The following is a 21,109-nucleotide window of genomic DNA, read 5'->3' as shown; positions in this document are numbered from 1 at the left end:
TGCGCCGAGAATATGATTTGCAGAGAGGGGTACAAGGGGGTGCGGGACCGGCACGGGGGATACATGGGCATCAAGCGAAGCGCTAACGAGAATTGCACCAATTATCATCAGGACTGAGCGCCATCTCTGCGGGGGGGTGGGGGGGGGTCGGCTTAGTATAATGCACATTTGTATTTGTTCTTTATTTCTTATACTAGGTTTCAAGAGATTTCACTTTTTCTTGCTTTGTGGCTGGCTGCCACCCTAAGCACCCAGATGTGCCCCCCAGTTGGCGCAAATGCCTCCTCTCCAGGGTCGGACTGGGCTGCCGGGACACCGGGAAAAATCCCGGTGGGCCCCGTCCCAGACCCGACCCCTGCGGCGATCCCCCTGCCCGACTGTTCCTCCCCTGACACATTAAATTTACACATGCTCAGGGGAGGACGCCGGGTAGAGGCCCCTGCGGGGGGGTTAGGAGATGCAGCCGGCGGGGGCACCTGCAGGGCACCCCCCAGTCCAACCCTGCCCCTCTCTCCCCTAGTTCCATCTCCAGATTTCTGTAAGAATTTTCCGGCAGCAGCTGGGGGACTTTTTATTCTTTTCCAAAAAAAGAAAATGTATTATATAGGCATTCGAGGGCCACCAACCCTAAAGTTGCCCCCTAGGCACAGGCCTTTGGGTGCCTATATATAAATACGCCTCTGCTGGGTTCTGGGTGCCGGGGTCACCGACCCTAGCAAACTAAAGATGTAAGAGCCTTGACTGCCTTTCCTTAACTGCCAGTGAATTTGATCTTTTCACTTGCCTTCCCCATTGTATCTGCTGCCATATTGGATATTTAGGGCCAATCAAGCAGAGCTGGATGTTCCCTATTTAAACCCTTCTCCCACATCAGTTTCAGACCCGGGCATTGTTGCTTGAGCACTGAAGCTCCTGTTCCTCTTGGCTCTCGTCTTGTCCTAGATGGTTTCCAGCCCATCTTACTTCTTCGCCCACTCCTAATTCAACTTTCCTGCTTCTTCACCATCCCACTTCACCCTGTCCTGTTCCAGTTCTTTGCCATCTCTTCCCTTTCTGCTACTATTGGTCCAGAAATGCTTCTTGCCTGAAGGACTCACCATCCTCCTATAAATATAAGCCATGGACTTCCCCTAAGCCAATCCCGAATACCTTATGAATCGCAAAAATCAAAGCCATCCAACTGTTTCCAAATGGTGGCCCAGTTATTTCCTAGACTACATGATCAGTACATTCAAAGAAGTTGTTGGACCCAGTGGACCTCTATATGGCCAGTACGGCTGTTGAATATGACTTTAGATTATGGGCACCCCGACCAAACCTGCAGAACATCCAGAGGACAGGAGCTTCTGGTTTGATGTCTTCTTGAAGAGCTTCTGTACAGTCCAAGGAATGAGCCATTATTGTGCCGATAATAGAATCCATTATAATGGGCTTTAGTTTCCCTTTATGTATGGAAACGCTTTATCTCTGCAATGAATTTTACACTTGATCCTTGTAATTTAGTACAAAATACTATCCCTGGGGTGTCTCCTTCTATTCATGATTGTTGATATGGAGCCAACTTCCAGTTACCAACCAGTCAGTGTCCTAGAGGGTCGTTTCTATTTTTAGGGCAGATTTTATGATTCCTTCCTCGAAACACATGACTCCCACTTTTTTGTGACGAGGCTTCTGGGAAGGATCTGAGTTGTCTGGAAATGGCCGTTGCCCTCTTCTTCCTCCCTCCAAGAGCAAAATGGCCTCTCCTTCTATAGCCGCAAGAGTCCCCCGAGCCTCCACGAGGGGGAAATTGAATTTATCGTCTTCCAGGAATGATATTGAAGCTTCCCAATCCTCACATTTCAGCACTTAATTATCTCTTGTTTTATAGCCCTTGGCACCGTCTCTGCGGAGGGGGTCAGTGAGTTTGGCCTTTCTCATAATAGTAACAGGCTGGGACGCTTGCGTGAAGGAGTTAAAAAAAAATTGACTTTGTCCAAACGGAGGAACATCCATAATTCGTACAGAGAATAATAAGTCTTCAGTTCCAAAAAGAATATTTTATTCAGGCGGATGGGGGGGGGAGTTGTGACATTTTCCAGGTGTTCGTATGGGTCACGGGGGAGTTCCGAGACTATAAAAACGGAACGGCGCTTTGTCCGGGCTCAGATGGTATTGAAAGAAAATCCGCTGAACCAGAATCCGGCTCTTTTCATATGTTAACCGTATCTTTTAATCTTCCTGAGATGCTAAATGCCATCGGAGAAGCGCAGCGCCATTACAATGGGATCAAATTGCCCCCACTTGTACGGAGAAGCCAAGGGAGGGGGGTACTTATTCCCCAGCCAGCGGGGGCAATTCTGTGTCACCCAACAAAGCCATGGAATCCATAGAGATGTTCCTGCTCTTCTTAGGCAGCTGTGTATTATATATATATATATATATAGGAGCCATTGGTTCCAGCCATGTTGGTGATAGGAACTGGGTCGGACTGGGACGGTGGGACACCAGGAAAAAGCCCAGTGGGCCCCACCGACCCAGAACCGATCCCTGTCTGCTAGTGATGTGCGGGCCGGCCCGATACCGCATATGTTAATGGAGTGCCAATGGGAATGAGAGGATTTCATCAGGTCTTATGGGTATTTTATTGGTATTTCCTTCAGAGATTTATATTATAATTATTATTATAGTATTATTATATTATTATTATTATTATTATATTTACATAGGGAAGAACCTGGAACTTTAGAAATGGGAAATGAGGATGGGACTGGCCTGCTGGGAGACTGGGAAAATCCCAGTTGGGCCTGTTCTGGAGCATTAACTCTTGGTATTGGAGATTCCCAGGGAATCTAGAACCTCTGTGGGGCGGGATTCCTGGGGGGGGGGAAACCATGTGAGGAAAACTTAATATTTGGTGATGCAATCGGGGGGCAGACAGACACAACTTGATTGGCACAGATAAGCAGGGAAAGCCCAAGGGGCAGTAAATGGGGGGCAATTGCATTGCATAGGGTGTGAGCTGCCCCTACATGGAAAGATCTGGGGGTCGGACCAGTCACACAGGAGACGTTCCACCACTGTGTTTGGTCGGAAAATCCCCAAGTGAACCCCTAGGATTCTAATTGCACCAGATCTGGTTGTACAGAAGAAGATTGGAAGCTGCAGAGCGTTTAACCCCTTGAAGCCCAGCCTGCTCCCACCAATGACAGTGATTAATAGCTGGCAGGTTCTTCCCAAAGCTGCTGAATCTGGAGACAAACACAATGGGCCGAGGGGGATATTGTTCCGCCGACAGACGGACAGATGGGTCGTTATCAGCCGCCGCCGTTTATTTACGCCAGTATTTCTGAGATCACTTGACAGAAGGAAATTGATACCAACACAATCAATTCACAGATACTGGCACGGTACCGGCGCTGCTGGGTAATTAAGAGCTCACATATGGGCAGAGCGGGTTCTGCTGGTCCATCAGCGTCACGTCCCCCCCCCCCCCGGCGCCACCGGATTCTCATTTCCCGGCGCTGATAAACAAATGTTTGTACCTGAGGGAGAGGCACATAGCCAGTCCCATAATGCACTGCTCTGGGACCGGGGAACCAGCCACGGATGACAAATGTCTCGCTCCGAATGCACCAAACTGCGACGTCTCCTCATTAATCACTAAATGGAGCTGTAAAAAGTGTAAAAACTCTGCCGGCCTGTCCTTATGTATGAGAGAAAAACTGCCAATCATATGCGAGACAGCCGCCCAACCAATAAATAGTGATGAGTGGGTTTTTTCGCCAGCCATTGATTTGGCGCGAAAAAATGTAGCAGAGACAAAAAAGTTACACGTATAAAAAGTCGTCTATTGATTTTGACGCGTTTTGCTCATTTTTTGCAATTTCGTGAATTTTTCAGCAGTTTTGCAAGTGAAACGGGAAAGATTCGCTCATCGCTGCCAATAAAATCTTAAAGGGAACGTTCACCTTTGATTTAACTTTTATGATGTAGAGAGTGATATTCTGAGACAATTTGCAATTGGTCTTCATTTTTTATTATTTATGTTTTTTTTAATTATTTCCATTTTTGTTTAGCAGCTCTGCAGTTTGGAGTTATAACAGCCATCTGGTTGCTAGGGTCCAAATTACCTTATCAACCAGGGAGTGGTTTGAACGAGACAGATATTTTAATAGGGGAGGGGCTGAATAGAAAGATAAGGAATAAAAAGTAACAATAAAACTGGAGCCTCACAGAGCAATAGGGTTTGGCTGCCGGGGTCAGTGACCCCCATTTGAAAGCCGGAAAGAGGCAGAAGAAGAAGGGAAATAATTCAAAAACATAACATAAATAATCAAGACAGATTGAAAAGTTGCTCAGAATTGGCCGTTCTATAACATACTAACAGTTAATCTTCATTATTCTTCTGCTAAAGGTGTAGGGGCCTGTGCCGCCGGGGCTCACCCTGCTCTTCACCATCTCCAGAACCATTTAAAGCAGTGCTGTCCAACTGGCGGCCCGCGGGCCGCATGCGGCCCGCGACCCCCCTCTGTGTGGCCCCCCACCTGTCTGGCTGCTTTGATGGCTTACTCTTGTGTAAGCTTTAAATGGTATCAGTACTGAGATTAACTGCCCCCCTACATGGTTCTCACCTCAGATTCAGGCTGTAATCAGGCTGTATTGTTTAAACATGTAATCCCCTGTGTTGTTCCACCTTTTAATCTCTGCATTGTTCCCCCCTGCAGTGTTCCCACCTCAGGCTCAGGCTGTAATCACCCCCATTGTTCCCCTGTTCACACCTCAGGCTCAGGCTGTAATCACCCCCATTGTTCCCCTGTTCCCACCTCAGGAGCAGTAGAAACCCACAAATAATCCCTGCACACTACAAAAAGAACATATACTGAGGTGGTACTGCAATTAAAAAGTTTTTTTTAATATATAGTTATTGTGCAGACTGTAGGAGCAGTGCCAGCATTGTGTCACTGTAGGCTGCCTGTGTGTGCCACACAGGCAGGGTAGGGAAGGCAGAATATGGCACACACAGGCAGAGTATGGCACACACAGGCAGAGTATGGCACACACAGGCAGAGTATGGCACACACAGGCAGAGTATGGCACACACAGGCCAAGTATGGCACAAACCAGCCAAGAATGGCAAACACAGTGAAAGTATGGCACACAGGCAGGGTAGGGAAGGCAGAGTATGGCACACACAGGCAGAGTATGGCACACACAGGCAGAGTATGGCACACACAGGCAGAGTATGGCACACACAGGCCAAGTATGGCACAAACCAGCCAAGAATGGCAAACACAGTGAAAGTATGGCACACAGGCAGGGTAGGGAAGGCAGAGTATGGCACACACAGGCAGGGTAGGGAAGGCAGAGTATGGCACACACAGGCAGGGTAGGGAAGGCAGAGTATGGCACATACAGGCAGGGTAGGGCAGGCAGAGTATGGCAAACACAGGCAGGGTAGGGAAGGCAGAGTATGGCACACATAGGCAGGGTAGGGCAGGCAGAGTATGGCACACACAGGCAGGGTAGGGAAGGCAGAGTATGGCAGTTTTTGCTGTACTACAACCATTAATATGGGTATGGTCATGTTATAACATGGGTGTGGTTTCAAGTGGGTGCAGTTTCAAAAAGGGGAGTGGTCAAAACTGGCTTCCATTATCGGCCCTCCACCACGTAGGTCGGAAAAATTCCGGCCCTCGGTACAACAGAAGTTGGACAGCGCTGATTTAAAGGGAAACTAAACCCTGCGGCACAGCGCGGCTCAACCAAACGTTACTCAGCTGTTGCCGGACTACAAATCCCAGAATAATGTAACATATAATGAAGGGTGAGGCATGCTGGGAGCTGTAGTCCAGCAACATCAGGGCTGTATTCTTAAAGCAATATTGCCCAATAAAACTGCATTAAAATGCAAGAAATCCCCCAATGAGAATCCCAGCTGATGTGAGTAAATCCGGCTCCCTGTTCTCTGTTCCTGCAATTGGAGTTGGGAGCAATAAGCACAGTTTCCCAGCACTGAACAAGTCTGTCCCTTTATCCCCATGTCTGATTCCTGTGCCATATAATGACGGGAAAATGCCATCATTATCTCTATATGTAAGGTACCAGCAAGGGGCCTGACAACTTCTATAGCAACACTAGGGGGCGCCGTGGAGCAGCGTTATGGTTGGGTTTATATCCCCTTTACTGCCACAGTTGTGCCTGGAGGGATCTACTTGTGTCTTGGTGGAGTTTCAGGACTACAGTGGGGCAGCCGCTTACCCTGTAACACATGGCTATTTATATAAAGGTGTGGCCACTAATTATTCTTATGCCCATGGCACAATTTTTCACCCCACTTTGTAGAGTGTAAGCTCTTTTGGGCAGGGCTCTCTTCCCCTCCTGTATCAGTTACTGATTGCTTTATATGTTACTCCTTGTAGAGTGTAAGTTCTTTTGGGCAGGGCTCCCTTCCCCTCCTGTATCAGTTACTGATTGCTTTATATGTTACTCCTTGTAGAGTGTAAGTTCTTTTGGGCAGGGCTCCCTTCCCCTCCTGTATCGGTTACTGATTGCTTTATATGTTACTCCTTGTAGAGTGTAAGCTCTTTTGGGCAGGGCTCCCTTCCCCTCTTGTATCGGTTACTGATTGCTTTATATGTTACTCCTTGTAGAGTGTAAGCTCTTTTGGGCAGGGCTCCCTTCCCCTCCTGTATCAGTTACTGATTGCTGTATATGTTACTCCTTGTAGAGTGTAAGCTCTTTTGGGCAGGGCTCCCTTCCCCTCCTGTATCGGATATTGATTGCTGTATATGTTACTCTGTATGTCCAATGTATGTAACCCACTTATTGTACAGCGCTGCGGGGTATGTTGGCGCTTTATAAATAAATGTTAATAATAATAAAATAATAACTATAAAGATTGTTACACAAGGCTAAATAGTTCTGTTCCATTTGCTCCAATTGGATGAACGAGTTTGGCTCATCTAAGCTTTATATTGTTCCCAGTGTCCTTAGTAACCCAGTCACATGTATCTCCAGGCAGCAGTGCTGTAAATGGGCTGTGTGTGCCATTCTATTGTGTTTTTTGGATAGAAAGGAAATAAAGTAGCAGGAAATGGCAATTACTGTATAAAGGTATAAGGACACCCAGCACCTGTCAGACTGGACTGATACCAGCGCCGCTATTCAGCGGAGCAACAGAACATAAACAGACCAGCTGGGCTCCCCGGCGCTGTAGCTCCATGGAAACAAGTCCAGTGCTAAGTGAGTGCTCTGCCCAATAGCGGTGAGACTATTGCCCACTGGGCACAATGCTATCATACAGAGCCCATTCCTGCGGAACATCTGGAGCCCTGACAGGAGCTGGGTCCGTATTCTTTCTGTACGAAGCGCTGATCTGATTTCCGCGTTGGTGGAACAGATGTTGAGCGGCACGGCGTCTCCCCGGGAATCTGTGGGGCTCCCGGCCCCCCTCCCTGTAATGTCTTTACGATCCCCCCGCGGGCGGCCGAGCCCGGCTGTCGGGCAGCTGTCAGGCACAAACAAGGGCACCTGTATAATTTATCTCTAATAAGGCAATTAATCACCCGCTCTCACCTCCCGACAGCCGGGCCCTTTGATTTATATTTTATGAGCGACCAAATGATCTGTAGTCTGGGAACAAACATCCGACCCGCAGCTCCGGCTGAAAGCAACGGCCTCGGCTGCCACTCAGGCCAAATTAGTGCCCCGCCGGCCCCTGACTGCCCCCCGCTGTGCCCCCCACTGTATTACATACCCCTGTCACCCCAACCCCTCCCCACTCATCCTGCGCATTGTTCAACTGTAACTCCCACTAGCTCCCCAACATGGCTATATCTATGCTACAGGTATCGGACCCCTTATCCAGAAACCCATTATCCAGAAAGTTCCAAATTATGGAAAGGCCATCTGCCATAGGCTCGATTTTAATCAAATAAGTCACATTTTTAAAAATGGTTTCCTTTTTCTCTGTGATTTATAGGAAGTGGAATACATGGGAATAATCCCTCCCGTATAAAATAATGGATTGTACCAGGCTTAGGTTACAGAACAAATCCAAGAATATATTAAAGTTCTTTATAAATAGGAGGGAAAATGGTCAAAATAGAAATAAAAAAATGTGTTGAAATTTTTTCAAATTTGACCAAATCAGCCATTGTGTGTAATTTATAGCAAATAATCTTCAGAATATTTTCCTGCTTTATAAATAGGAGGAAAAATGGTCAAAATAGAAATGTTTGAAAATTTAAATTGAATTTGAATTTTTTTCAAATTATTTTACCAAATCAGCCATTGTGTGTAATTTATAGCAAATAATCTTCAGAATATTCTCCTGCTCTGATCTTTCCTATAGGTTCATGGTCTCTATCACTGTGGGTGGTTCCAAGCCCCATTTAAATCACTTTTTTGAAGTTTTATCTAATTGGTTGACCAAGACCGTAGGAACCTACCTGAATGTATCAATTTATTGATACCCAAACGGGTCCCTCGTTCACGTGTTGCGGTTATAAGTCCGACACCACGTATGTTGTGCATTTTATTAAATTTTTTTCATTAATAAAATTGAAGAAACCAAAAAAAAACAAAAATTCTAGACATTTATTAAGGAACATTTTTCCCCATAGGCACCTGTGGAATATTATTGATTGGTAAATGTCATGGACAAAGAAATTCCCTCATAACTGACACGTGGCCACTGATTGGTTGCAACACATTCACTCGCGGATTGTCCCTCCCAGGACCCCTTCAGTGCAGTCTCAACCTTCCCACCGTCTGTGTGATCTGAGGTTGTCTTCGCTACATCACAAAAAACAGCTGATCAGCTGATAAGATAAATATCTGTGCAGAATACATTTATAACTTTTCCATATATAGATTTAAAAAAACAAAAAAACCCATTTCCCCGCACACATTCTGTATCTTTACATTGCGCAGGTATCTGAGGTGGCTTCAGTCCAACCTACAGGAGATACTCAAGTCCGTCTTCACCTCGTTACCATGGATACTCGGAGCTTTCTAAACATAAGATTACTTGTTTAGTTAGGACCTTACAATTTGGTTAAGACATCTGATTGGTCCAAGAGATGGAATCTCAGCAGCTGAAATTCTGGGAGCCATTGGGTGTCCTCATCAACCTAAATAAAAATGAATGACATCCCTGGAATTTGTGGTCATTACTTTTCCTGTCAATATACTGTATTAATGCCATGTCTCCAGTGTTGGACTGGAATGCCAGGGGCCCGCCAGAAAACCTTAGACCATAGGCCAACTCTCCAAACTACTTTTCCTCCTTTCCTTGCTCAACCCTAACCCTAATAACCCTAACCCTAATAACCCTAACACTAACCCTAATCCTAAAAACCCTAACCCTAACCCAGGGCCCACCAGAAAACCTTAGACCATAAGCCCACTCTCTAAACTACTTTTCCTCCTTTCCTTGCTCAACCCTAACCCTAATCCTAACCCTAATAACCCTAACCCTAATAACACTAACCCTAACCCTAACCCTAAAAACCCTAACCAGGGGCCCACCAGAAAACCTTAGACTATAGGCCAACTCTCCAAACTACTTTTCCTCCTATACTTGCTCAACCCTAACCCTAATAACCTGAATCCTAATAACCCTAATCCTAATAACTCTAAGCAGGGGCCCTCCAGAATACCTTAGACCATAGGCCAACTCTCCAAACTACTTTTCCTCCTTTCCTTCCTCAACCCTAACCCTAATCCTAACCCTAAAAACCCTAACCCAGGGCCCACCAGAAAACCTTAGACCATAGGCCCACTCTCCAAACTATTTTTCCTCCTTTCCTCGCTCAATCCTAACCCTAAAAACCCTAACCCAGGGCCCACCAGAAAACTTTAGACCATAGGCCAACTCTCCAAACTATTTTTCCTCCATTCCTTGCTCAACCCTAACCCTAATAACCATAATTCTAACCCTCTACATTCTATTAGTCTTTGTTCTTTGAGTGCTAGCATCTATCCTCCCATCTATTTCTTCTCTTTGGTTCCATTCAAACATAGGGAATGACTATGAACTAGGCCAAATGGTTTAGGAGCAAGAGAGCCCACTGGGAGTGGTACCTTGGCTGGCCAATCCAACACTGCATGTCTCCGACAGAAGAGAAAAGGACATTGGCAGCTCCGAAATATCTACTGAATGATGTGGCCTCCCTAAAAATTATCTCTAATAAAGCAACAAACCCATATTGTTTCACCATCATTGTTTGGTCTTCCTGACCTGCAAGGGGCGCTCTAGATAAAATGAGATGTATGTAACAGTAGCATGACAAGAGGGAAGACCAAGGAACGGATCCATAGCTACTGGAATAGAGGGGGGATTCCCCCAGCTTCCCCTTCTGTCAAGTCTCTACACATTTGCTGTGGAAGGGATCATTTTTCCAAAGGCCAGCAGAGTAAAAGTTCCCTTTCGCCAACAAACGTGACTGCTATAGCGAAGGCCGTGAGCGTCGGCGTACGCGGGGTGAGGGCTGGATGCAGATATGGGCACGGAAGCACATGCAACTGGCGTGTGAGACTACATGGAGGCAGATGGGCGGCAGCAGCAGCACGAGAAAAGAAACCTACGTAGAAAATAGAATGCAGCAGCCGGAATTTCTTCCGCGTTATCTCCGCTGACCTCGAGCGGATTCGTAGCCATTGTTTCCCCCAATCCCAGAAAAGTCCAGATAGAAATTTGTGCTTATAATTTTCATCAAAGTTTGTTTGTTGCTTGTTTTTAACCACAAGTCAATGTGGATACAAAGTCTTCAAGAGTCAGTCCTTCGCCCCATTCCCCTAGATTCTATCTCTTTCTTCTTCACGTTCCTTTCCACACACTGTGGAGATACCATGACCTTCTCCAAGGAGACCTCCCAGTCTGATTATTCTTGTTGGGGGGGTCCTTCAAGCAGTCATGCTCGTTGGTCTTTGGTAACTGTGGACACTTTGGTGTGTCTGCGACGGAGGAGGACTGGAGGAGGAAAGGATGCGAGGTTGGGGGAGCCTTAGTCGGAATGAGCAGCGTCATTGGCTCGGTATCATCTCAGCAGCACGAAGAGAAAGAAGGCCCAATGGAGAGCCGTAGGGAGGACCTTGCAGGTGGAGCTTCCAGGAGGCATCACGTCTGGATGGGGAATAGAAATGGAAAATGACAACCATGTTAGTTAGTTTCTATACTATTCATACAAACACTACTACCTCCATGGAGGAGGATAAAGAAAATAAACTGCTATTTGCATAATAAAAGAAAATGTAATGGCATAAATGAATTAGCGAAGGTAAAACCCAGATATAATACATCCAAAAGAACAATTGTAACGACAGTTAGGGCAAAGCGCTTCTCATACAGGGTGGGTACCCGCTACATTTCACACTGACCTTTACTTGGCGGCACTTGCTTCCACTGACATTCTCCTTTCCTCACTGTAACATCGTCAATAGCAATGTCCCCTTCGATTCCTGAGCCTCTCACACCTTCAAATACAACCTGTCAATGGCATGATGGGAAAGTACATGTGATGCCAGGGCTGCCACAATGTCTGCTGTTTCTTTGCTGAAACTTTTATTAATCTTACCTTGTCTTTAAGAACAAGATGGCAAGATGGGGACAGAAGGGCAAGATGGAGACAGTAGGGCAAGATGGAGACAGTAGGGCAAGATGGAGACAGTAGGGCAAGATGGAGACAGTAGGGCAAGATGGAGACAGTAGGACAAGAGGGAGACAGTAGGGCAAGATGGAGACAGTAGGGCAAGATGGAGACAGTAGGGCAAGATGGAGACAGTAGGGCAAGATGGAGACAGTAGGGCAAGATGGAGACAGTAGGGCAAGATGGAGACAGTAGGGCAAGACGGAGACAGTAGGGCAAGACGAAGACAGTAGGGCAAGACGAAGACAGTAGGGCAAGATGGAGACAGTAGGGCAAGATGGAGACAGTAGGGCAAGATGGAGACAGTAGGGCAAGATGGAGACAGTAGGGCAAGACGGAGACAGTAGGGCAAGACGAAGACAGTAGGGCAAGACGAAGACAGTAGGGCAAGATGGAGACAGTAGGGCAAGAGGGAGACAGTAGGGCAAGATGGAGACAGTAGGACAAGATGGAGACAGTAGGGCAAGACGAAGACAGTAGGGCAAGATGGGGACAATAGGGCAAGATGGAGACAGTAGGACAAGATGGAGACAGTAGGGCAAGATGGAGACAGTAGGACAAGATGGAGACAGTAGGGCAAGATGGAGACAGTAGGGCAAGATGGAGACAGTAGGGCAAGACGGAGACAGTAGGGCAAGACGGAGACAGTAGGGCAAGACGGAGACAGTAGGGCAAGACGGAGACAGTAGGACAAGACGGAGACAGTAGGGCAAGAGGGAGACAGTAGGGCAAGACGGAGACAGTAGGGCAAGACGGAGACAGTAGGGCAAGACGGAGACAGTAGGGCAAGACGGGGACAGTAGGGCAAGATGGAGACAGTAGGGCAAGATGGAGACAGTAGGGCAAGATGGAGACAGTGGGGCAAGATGGAGACAGTGGGGCAAGATGGAGACAGTAGGACAAGATGGAGACAGTAGGGCAAGATGGAGACAGTAGGACAAGATGGAGACAGTAGGACAAGATGGAGACAGTAGGGCAAGATGGAGACAGTAGGGCAAGATGGAGACAGTAGGGCAAGACGGAGACAGTAGGGCAAGATGGAGATTGTGATAGTGAGAAAAAGAGAGTAGTACAAGATGACATACAGTTGGTAAAGATGATGACAGTGGGAACAAATCAAGACAGCAGAGACAGAAGACAATGACAATAAAGCAAGATGGACAGTAAGTCAAGGTGGTGATAGTGGGGCAAAAATGAGAGCATAGGATGTTTTTTATTTGCCAACATAAAGAGAAAAGTCATATTTTGATTCATTTTAACAATTATCATCATCATCACCTCTCCGTACAGGCTATGAGCAAACTTAGGGGGCTGTTCCTGCTGAATTGTGCTTAGTACAGGGGAATCCCTATGTGCCATAGTTTTATGGTATCTCTCTGTACAGGCTATGGGCAAACTTAGGGGGCTGTTCCTGCTGAATTGTGCTTAGTACAGGGGAATCCCTATGTGCCATAGTTTTATGGTATCTCTCTGTACAGGCTATGAGCAAACTTAGGGGGCTTTTCCTGCTGAATTGTGCTTAGTACAGGGGAATCCCTATGTGCCATAGTTTTATGGTATCTCTCTGTACAGGCTATGGGCAAACTTAGGGGGCTGTTCCTGCTGAATTGTGCTTAGTACAGGGGAATCCCTATGTGCCATAGTTTTATGGTATCTCTCTGTACAGGCTATGGGCAAACTTAGGGGGCTGTTCCTGCTGAATTGTGCTTAGTACAGGGGAATCCCTATGTGCCATAGTTTTATGGTATCTCTCTGTACAGGCTATGGGCAAACTTAGGGGGCTGTTCCTGCTGAATTGTGCTTAGTACAGGGGAATCCCTATGTGCCATAGTTCTATGGTATCTCTCTGTACACCGTTCCCAACCCACATAGAGAGTTGCTGCAGGGTTGGGTTGGATTGGGTTGGGTTGGGCAGGGCTGCGGCATGGGAAGGGTTGATGATAAATAGATTACGTGAGATTATGCTGAGGAAAGTTAATGCCAACATTAGATTAAAATGGATTTATGAAAGGTCAATGAACTGTAACTAAACCTCGGCAGGATATTAATATTATTGATCCCTCTTCTGCCGGAAAATATAATTCTATAATCCTGTTGTGAGGATATGCAAAGCTGCTACTGGGCACCCTGGGGATTCATTGCGAGGCTCAAAGCCACACAGGGGCTTATTTATTGCTTCTCTCCCACACACTGACTAATGGGTACAAGATACTGTGAGGCCAAAGCGGCACAGGGAACAATCCCAGTGGGGATTAAAGGGGATATAAACCCAACCATAACGCTGCCCCACGGCGCCCCCTAGTGTTGCTATAGAAGTTGTCGAAAAACGTAATTCTAGATGCAAGGAAATTCCCCAATGAGCCTTCTACTGAGCAACATGTGATTATAAGTGCAAGAGAAGTGACCAATGAGAATGCTGATTCCCAGCACTGTGTCAGGCCCCTTGCTGGTACCTTACATATAGAGATAATGATGGCATTTTCCCCTCATTATATGGCACAGGAATCAGACATGGGGATAAAGGGACAGACTTGTTCAGTGCTGGGAAACTGTGCTTATTGCTCCCAACTCCAATTGCAGGAACAGAGAACAGGGAGCCGGATTTACTCACATCAGCTGGGATTCTCATTGGGGGATTTCTTGCATTTTAATGCAGTTTTATTGGGCAATATTGCTTTAAGAATACAGCCCTGATGTTGCTGGACTACAGCTCCCAGCATGCCTCACCCTTCAGTATATGTTACATTATTCTGGGATTTGTAGTCCGGCAACAGCTGAGTAACGTTTGGTTGAGCCGCGCTGTGCCGCAGGGTTTAGTTCCCCTTTAAAGGGATGTAAGGGCATGGGAATGGATTAGGGGCGCCCCCTAGTGACTGTAATGTAATGTTTTTGGGTCCGGCGGGTATGTGCCCAACACCTAATGATAATTAAACATCACAAAATGGAATATATCAGCAAGGAAGCCTATAGGTTGGATTTAGAGCCCCCAGGGGCCCAGGAAAATGCACGGCACGTTCAGGACTTTAGTGCCCGGCGCTGTTCTACTTTTATTGCCGGAACAGTTAAAGTGCCGGCTGTGCCAGGGGAGAGATTGGCACAAGTGTTCGTGCCGCTCGGACAGATACACGGAGGGTTTATGAGCCGTAACAATAACACAAAGATTCTCTGGATTTTATATTTTATGCCCGCGGCGCCAACACGTCAGTATTTCTGTTTGTATTTGGGAGAAACAATGGAGTTTGGTGCCTATTGGCAGGGGGGCCCCTAACATCACTGGGGATATTGATTTATTCATATATTTAGTGTATACATCAGGGATACACAACCTTCATTGCTAGGGTCACAGTGACCATAGCAACCAAAATCATCAGCCATTATTCTGGCTCGCAGCATGAGTGACCCTAACAACCACACTTGGAAGGAGTCCGACTGCCTGCAGTTGGGCTTTTACCATTTGCATTTGAAAAAAATAGTTTTTTGGATTCCTAGTTGCTAGGGTAACTGACGCTAGCAACAAGGAAGCATAATGTGCCTAGAGAAAATGGAGAGCTGCAAATAGAGTGGGTACCTGGAATTGGCCCGTGGCGCTAATAGGGACCATAGCGTGCTGCCATTTGTTCCCTCTGTCCCCGCTCTGGCTCCACACCTGGGTGTCTATGGTACCTTTACTCTTCAGCCTCATCAGCAGGTTCAGATTCCCTGTGCAAGAAAGAAACAAAGGGATTAAAGGGGATATAAACCCAACCATAACGCTGCCCCACTGCGCCCCCTAGTGTTGCTATAGAAGTTGTCGAAAAACCTAATTCTAGATGCAAGGAAATTCCCCAATGAGCCTTCTACTGAGCAACATGTGATTATAAGTGCAAGAGAAGTGACCAATGAGAATGCTGGGGGTGACACTTGGGGATCCCCCCTGCATTATTTCTCCTTGGGGCAGCACCCCCATGTCCCACTCCTGGAGGGAGCCACAGTATACAAACACACACACATATATATATATACATACACACAAACACAGACAAACACACACACACTGAGCCCCAGCTTCACTTGGACACAATCAATAGATGTCGCTTGGGCTCTGGCAGGATTAGAGTTAAGCTGTGACAGTCCCCGGGCGCTGGTTCCGCTGCAGCCAAGACACTTAATGGGAAAGGTAAATATTTAATCCGGCTTTGGTGCATTTATCCCAGCGGCTGCCACTTGGGCCCATGTAGTTCCGGCCGGTGCCAGTCAGTATGGCAGCGAGTGCCCCCCCAGTTATTGTATAGTTAGTGGGGACTGGGTCTGTAGAACTCTGTGGGCAGTCACACTGCCCAAATGGCACTCTATAATCTGTGGGGGTCTCGGGCAACAGCCGTCCTGTGAGACAAGTGGGGGTGATCTATTTAGGTCTCCAAATAAAGGGCTCAATATGTCCATGAGATAATTCACTGTGGGCACCAGTGGTTTTGCAACAGTGTAGGTGGTGGCGCTGCCCTACTGCAGTTAAACAATCCAGAAACCCCCTAAAGGTGAGGGGTGGTACTGCAAGTAACAACTCCTATTTGGTTCTTGGCAGGTGAGAAAACAAGGAAACTAAAGGCCACACAGGAAAATGTAACTACTACATCGGGTCCCTGTGCCCTGGATTAACCCATTTTCTGCCACACAGTACAGAGTTTGCCAGGGGAGTTACACTGGGATTTGGAGTAGTAAAGCGACAAACTGAACCCTCGCCATGAAAATGATGCCCTTGCTGGGAGTATAGAGTGTACATTGGGAGTATAGAGTGTACATTGGGAGTATAGAGTGTACATTGGGAGTATAGAGTGTACATTGGGAGTATAGAGTGTACATTGGGAGTATAGAGTGTACATTGGGAGTATAGAGTGTACATTGGGAGTACAGAGTGTACATTGGGAGTACAGAGTGTACATTGGGAGTACAGAGTGTACATTGGGAGTACAGAGTGTACATTGGGAGTATAGAGTGTACATTGGGAGTATAGAGTGTACATTGGGAGTATAGAGTGTACATTGGGAGTATAGAGTGTACATTGGGAGTATAGAGTGTACATTGGGAGTATAGAGTGTATGCCGGGAGTATAGAGTGTACATTGGGAGTATAGAGTGTACATTGGGAGTATAGAGTGTACATTGGGAGTATAGAGTGTACATTGGGAGTACAGAGTGTACATTGGGAGTACAGAGTGTACATTGGGAGTATAGAGTGTATGCCGGGAGTATAGAGTGTACATTGGGAGTATAGAGTGTACATTGGGAGTATAGAGTGTACATTGGGAGTACAGAGTGTACATTGGGAGTACAGAGTGTACATTGGGAGTACAGAGTGTACATTGGGAGTACAGAGTGTACATTGGGAGTACAGAGTGTACATTGGGAGTACAGAGTGTATGCCGGGAGTATAGAGTGTACATTGGGAGTACAGAGTGTACATTGGGAGTATAGAGTGTACATTGGGAGTATATAGTGTACATTGGGAGTACAGAGTGTACATTGGGAGTACAGAGTGTACATTGGGAGTACAGAGTGTACATTGGGAGTACAGAGTGTACATTGGGAGTATAGAGTGTATGCCGGGAGTATAGAGTGTACATTGGGAGTACAGAGTGTACATTGGGAGTATAGAGTGTACATTGGGAGTATATAGTGTACATTGGGAGTACAGAGTGTACATTGGGAGTACAGAGTGTACATTGGGAGTACAGAGTGTACATTGGGAGTATAGAGTGTATGCCGGGAGTATAGAGTGTACATTGGGAGTATAGAGTGTACATTGGGAGTATAGAGTGTACATTGGGAGTATAGAGTGTACATTGGGAGTACAGAGTGTACATTGGGAGTACAGAGTGTACATTGGGAGTACAGAGTGTACATTGGGAGTACAGAGTGTACATTGGGAGTACAGAGTGTACATTGGGAGTACAGAGTGTATGCCGGGAGTATAGAGTGTACATTGGGAGTACAGAGTGTACATTGGGAGTATAGAGTGTACATTGGGAGTATATAGTGTACATTGGGAGTACAGAGTGTACATTGGGAGTACAGAGTGTACATTGGGAGTACAGAGTGTACATTGGGAGTACAGAGTGTACATTGGGAGTATAGAGTGTATGCCGGGAGTATAGAGTGTACATTGGGAGTACAGAGTGTACATTGGGAGTATAGAGTGTACATTGGGAGTATATAGTGTACATTGGGAGTACAGAGTGTACATTGGGAGTACAGAGTGTACATTGGGAGTACAGAGTGTACATTGGGAGTACAGAGTGTACATTGGGAGTACAGAGTGTACATTGGGAGTACAGAGTGTACATTGGGAGTATATAGTGTACATTGGGAGTACAGAGTGTACATTGGGAGTACAGAGTGTACATTGGGAGTACAGAGTGTACATCGGGAGTATAGAGTATATGCCGGGAGTACAGAGTGTACGTCGGGAGTACAGAGTGTACGTCGGGAGTATAGAGTGTACGCTGGGAGTATAGAGTGTATGCCGGAAGTATAGAGTGTATGCCGGGAGTATAGAGTTTATGCCGGGAGTATAGAGTTGTGTGCTGGGAATATAGAGTGTACATTGGGAGTATAGAGTGTATGCCAAGAGTATAGAGTTGTGTGCCGGGAGTATAGAGTGTACATTGGGAGTATAGAGTGTAAATTGGGAGTATAGAGTGTATGCCGGGAGTATAGAGTGTACATTGGGAATATAGAGTGTAAATTGGGAGTATAGAGTGTATGCTGGGAGTATAGAGTGTACATTGGGAGTACAGAGTGTATGTCAGGAGTATAGAGTATATGCCGGGAGTATAGAGTGTATGCCGGGAGTATAGAGTTGTGTGCTGGGGGTATAGAGTATATGCCGGGAGTATAGAGTTGTGCGCTGGGGGTATAGAGTGTATTCCAGGAGAATAGAGTTGTGCGCTGGGGGTATAGAGTGTATTCTGGGAGTATAGAGTATATGCTGGGGGTACAGAGTGTATGCCGGGAGAATAGCAGATGGCAACCCTAGTACACTAGTAATGTGCAATATAATTGCCCCCATCTGCTCCCTGCCCTGCTAACCCCAAAGCCAGAGGTTTTAGGGTGCTTGCCCCCAGGTTCTGATAGGGCTCCTCAGTATCTGTGCCCCTACAGCATCTCAGGCCTGGGCACCCCCTGTGGAACTGGCAGCAGCTGGCAGAGAGCCGGGTATTACACAGGCATAAACACGAAAGGGGTGGGGGGGGATGAAATTAACAAATAAAATAAAAGCTATAATATCCCCCAGGGCCCCAGACATGCAGCGAGCGCAATCCATCAAGCACCCCAACGCCTGCGAGACGCCCAATCTGCTGCATTTCACTCCTTATTTAAGAGGCCGCTAATGAAATGCGATCAGGCGAGCAGGCGTAAATGACTGCGGGGGTTAATGCCGCATTACTCACATGGGGGGGGGGTGATTAATTGGCCCAATATGTTGGCTTATGGGAACCTAATAGTTACAGGAATGCCGAGGGTTAAACAGGGTGGGACGTGGGTTATGGTAGTGTGTATATACCCTGCATGTAAAGGTGAGGCCCCACCCACTAGGAACCCATGACCCACCCAAACGGAACCCCTGTCAGCCGGAGGGCCCCAATGAGGGAGCCAATGGGGGGGCAGAACTGATGTGAGTGAGAAAGGGAAGATGCTACCCGCATACAGGAGCTTAGTGCATTATGGGTAACAGAGATGGTGGGCACATGTAGCCCCCTCTGTGCCTACGTGAGTCACACCGAGCCGCTCACACTCCTCATTACAATGATATCATTAGTCAGATAAGTGCCAAGCGGGTACCAGCTGCCCCTGTGCTTCTGTGCTAATGCGGCTAATCAGCCATGAAAGCGCCTCGGCATATCTATCCCCATTATCCCCAGCAGGAGGCACGGATACAGCTGGCAGGGGCTCCGGCACAGCGAGGGCACCCCTAACTGCCACCCCTGGTACATATCTGGTAATGTCATTTTATATCCATGGCACAGGTATTTAACCCCAGTAATATATATGTCCAGAGGCTCAGACCCATTGCAGCATGTCTACAGAACAGCTAATTGACTAAGTGCTATTAAAGGGGATATAAACCCAACCATAACGCTGCCCCACAGCGCCCCCTAGTGTTGCTATAGAAGTTGTCGAAAACCGTAATTCTAGATGCAAGGAAATTCCCCAATGAGCCTTCTACTGAGCAACATGTGATTATAAGTGCAAGAGAAGTGACCAATGAGAATGCTGATTCCCTGTGTCAGGCCCCTTGCTGGTACCTTACATATAGAGATAATGATGGCATTTTCCCCTCATTATATGGCACAGGAATCAGACATGGGGATAAAGGGACAGACTTGTTCAGTGCTGGGAAACTGTGCTTATTGCTCCCAACTCCAATTGCAGGAACAGAGAACAGGGAGCCGGATTTACTCACATCAGCTGGGATTCTCATTGGGGGAAAGTTTTATTGGGCAATATTGCTTTAAGAATACAACCCTGATGTTGCTGGACTACAGCTCCCAGCATGCCTCACCCTTCATTATATGTTACATTATTCTGGGATTTGTAGTCCGGCAACAGCTGAGTAACGTTTGGTTGAGCCGCGCTGTGCCGCAGGGTTTAGTTCCCCTTTAATTACTGACAGTTTAGCCAAGGATGGTAGCCAGTAAGGAATATGACAATGAAAGGGCATCAGTGATATTGGGTTGGCTCAGGAAATCTATATGGGATCATGCTGGATTAATAGTAAGAGGGTCGGTGCCACTCACCTATGTGCCTCCCGTACATGTGGTAGTAGAACGAGACGCAGAAGGTGGTCCTGTGGTACGGGGGCTTGGTGGTCACGTTGTACGTGGGGCTGATCAGCCGAGCTTTCTCCCCTGGCAGTCGGGGCCGAGAGGCTTCAATAAACATGTAGTACCCTGTTGGGTGGCATGGAAACACAGTCAGAAGCTGATTGGTGCCTTTAGATGTAGATTAAACAGCGTTTCCCCCCCATGTTAGACCCTAAGGCTGGGATGCCCAATGGGCAGGCATTACTAGCTGAGCGAGATGCACCCAGGAGGGGCACTAATTCTGGGGGTGCGTAAGTGGAAACAATTACATGTATATGTTCCCTGCACTGGCAGACTGTCCCTCTGTTCCCCGTGCCAGGCAGTTCAGATGCCCCGTGCCAGGCAGTTCAGATGCCCCGTGCCAGGCAGTTCAGATGCCCCGTGTCAGGCATTTCAGATGCCCTGTGCCAGGCAGTTCAGATGCCCCGTGCCAGGCAGTTCAGATGCCCCGTGCCAGGCAGTTCAGATGCCCCGTGCCAGGCAGTTCAGATGCCCCGTGTCAGGCATTTCAGATGCCCTGTGCCAGGCAGTTCAGATGCCCAGTGCCAGCCTGCACGTATGGCCGGGGGGGTTGCATGTATCATCCCCAGGGGAGATTAGTCTGTAAGTTGATGGCAGGTTATATTAGCTCCAGTCT

General features: G+C 47.2%; 1 protein-coding gene and 1 long non-coding RNA gene across 3 annotated transcripts in view; both read right to left on the bottom strand.

The window, feature by feature from the left end:
• Nucleotides 1-8,559: 8,559 nt before the first annotated feature.
• Nucleotides 8,560-9,720, bottom strand: LOC116410881. The gene is made up of 2 exons (XR_004222705.1): nt 9,522-9,720; nt 8,560-9,233 (listed from the first exon to the last, which is right to left on the bottom strand). It is a non-coding gene; the product is annotated as an uncharacterized LOC116410881 (long non-coding RNA).
• The window catches only part of mdga1 (MAM domain containing glycosylphosphatidylinositol anchor 1), a 188,395-nt gene continuing 177,006 nt past the window's right edge, over nt 9,721-21,109 (bottom strand). For both annotated transcript variants that reach the window (XM_031902282.1, XM_031902283.1), the window contains 4 exons: nt 20,407-20,559; nt 15,202-15,332; nt 11,365-11,473; nt 9,721-11,110 (listed from right to left, as the gene is read on the bottom strand). In XM_031902282.1, the coding sequence (XP_031758142.1) occupies nt 11,025-11,110; nt 11,365-11,473; nt 15,202-15,332; nt 20,407-20,559 (479 nt within the window). In that variant the 3' untranslated portion in view covers nt 9,721-11,024. The remainder of the gene's footprint in view (nt 11,111-11,364; nt 11,474-15,201; nt 15,333-20,406; nt 20,560-21,109) is intronic.

This window comes from Xenopus tropicalis, chromosome 5 (assembly GCF_000004195.4).
Source record: "Xenopus tropicalis strain Nigerian chromosome 5, UCB_Xtro_10.0, whole genome shotgun sequence".
Classification (NCBI taxonomy): Eukaryota; Metazoa; Chordata; class Amphibia; order Anura; family Pipidae; genus Xenopus; species Xenopus tropicalis.
The sequence above is the reverse complement of the archived record's forward strand: the minus strand, read 5'-3'. Positions and strand labels throughout refer to the sequence as shown.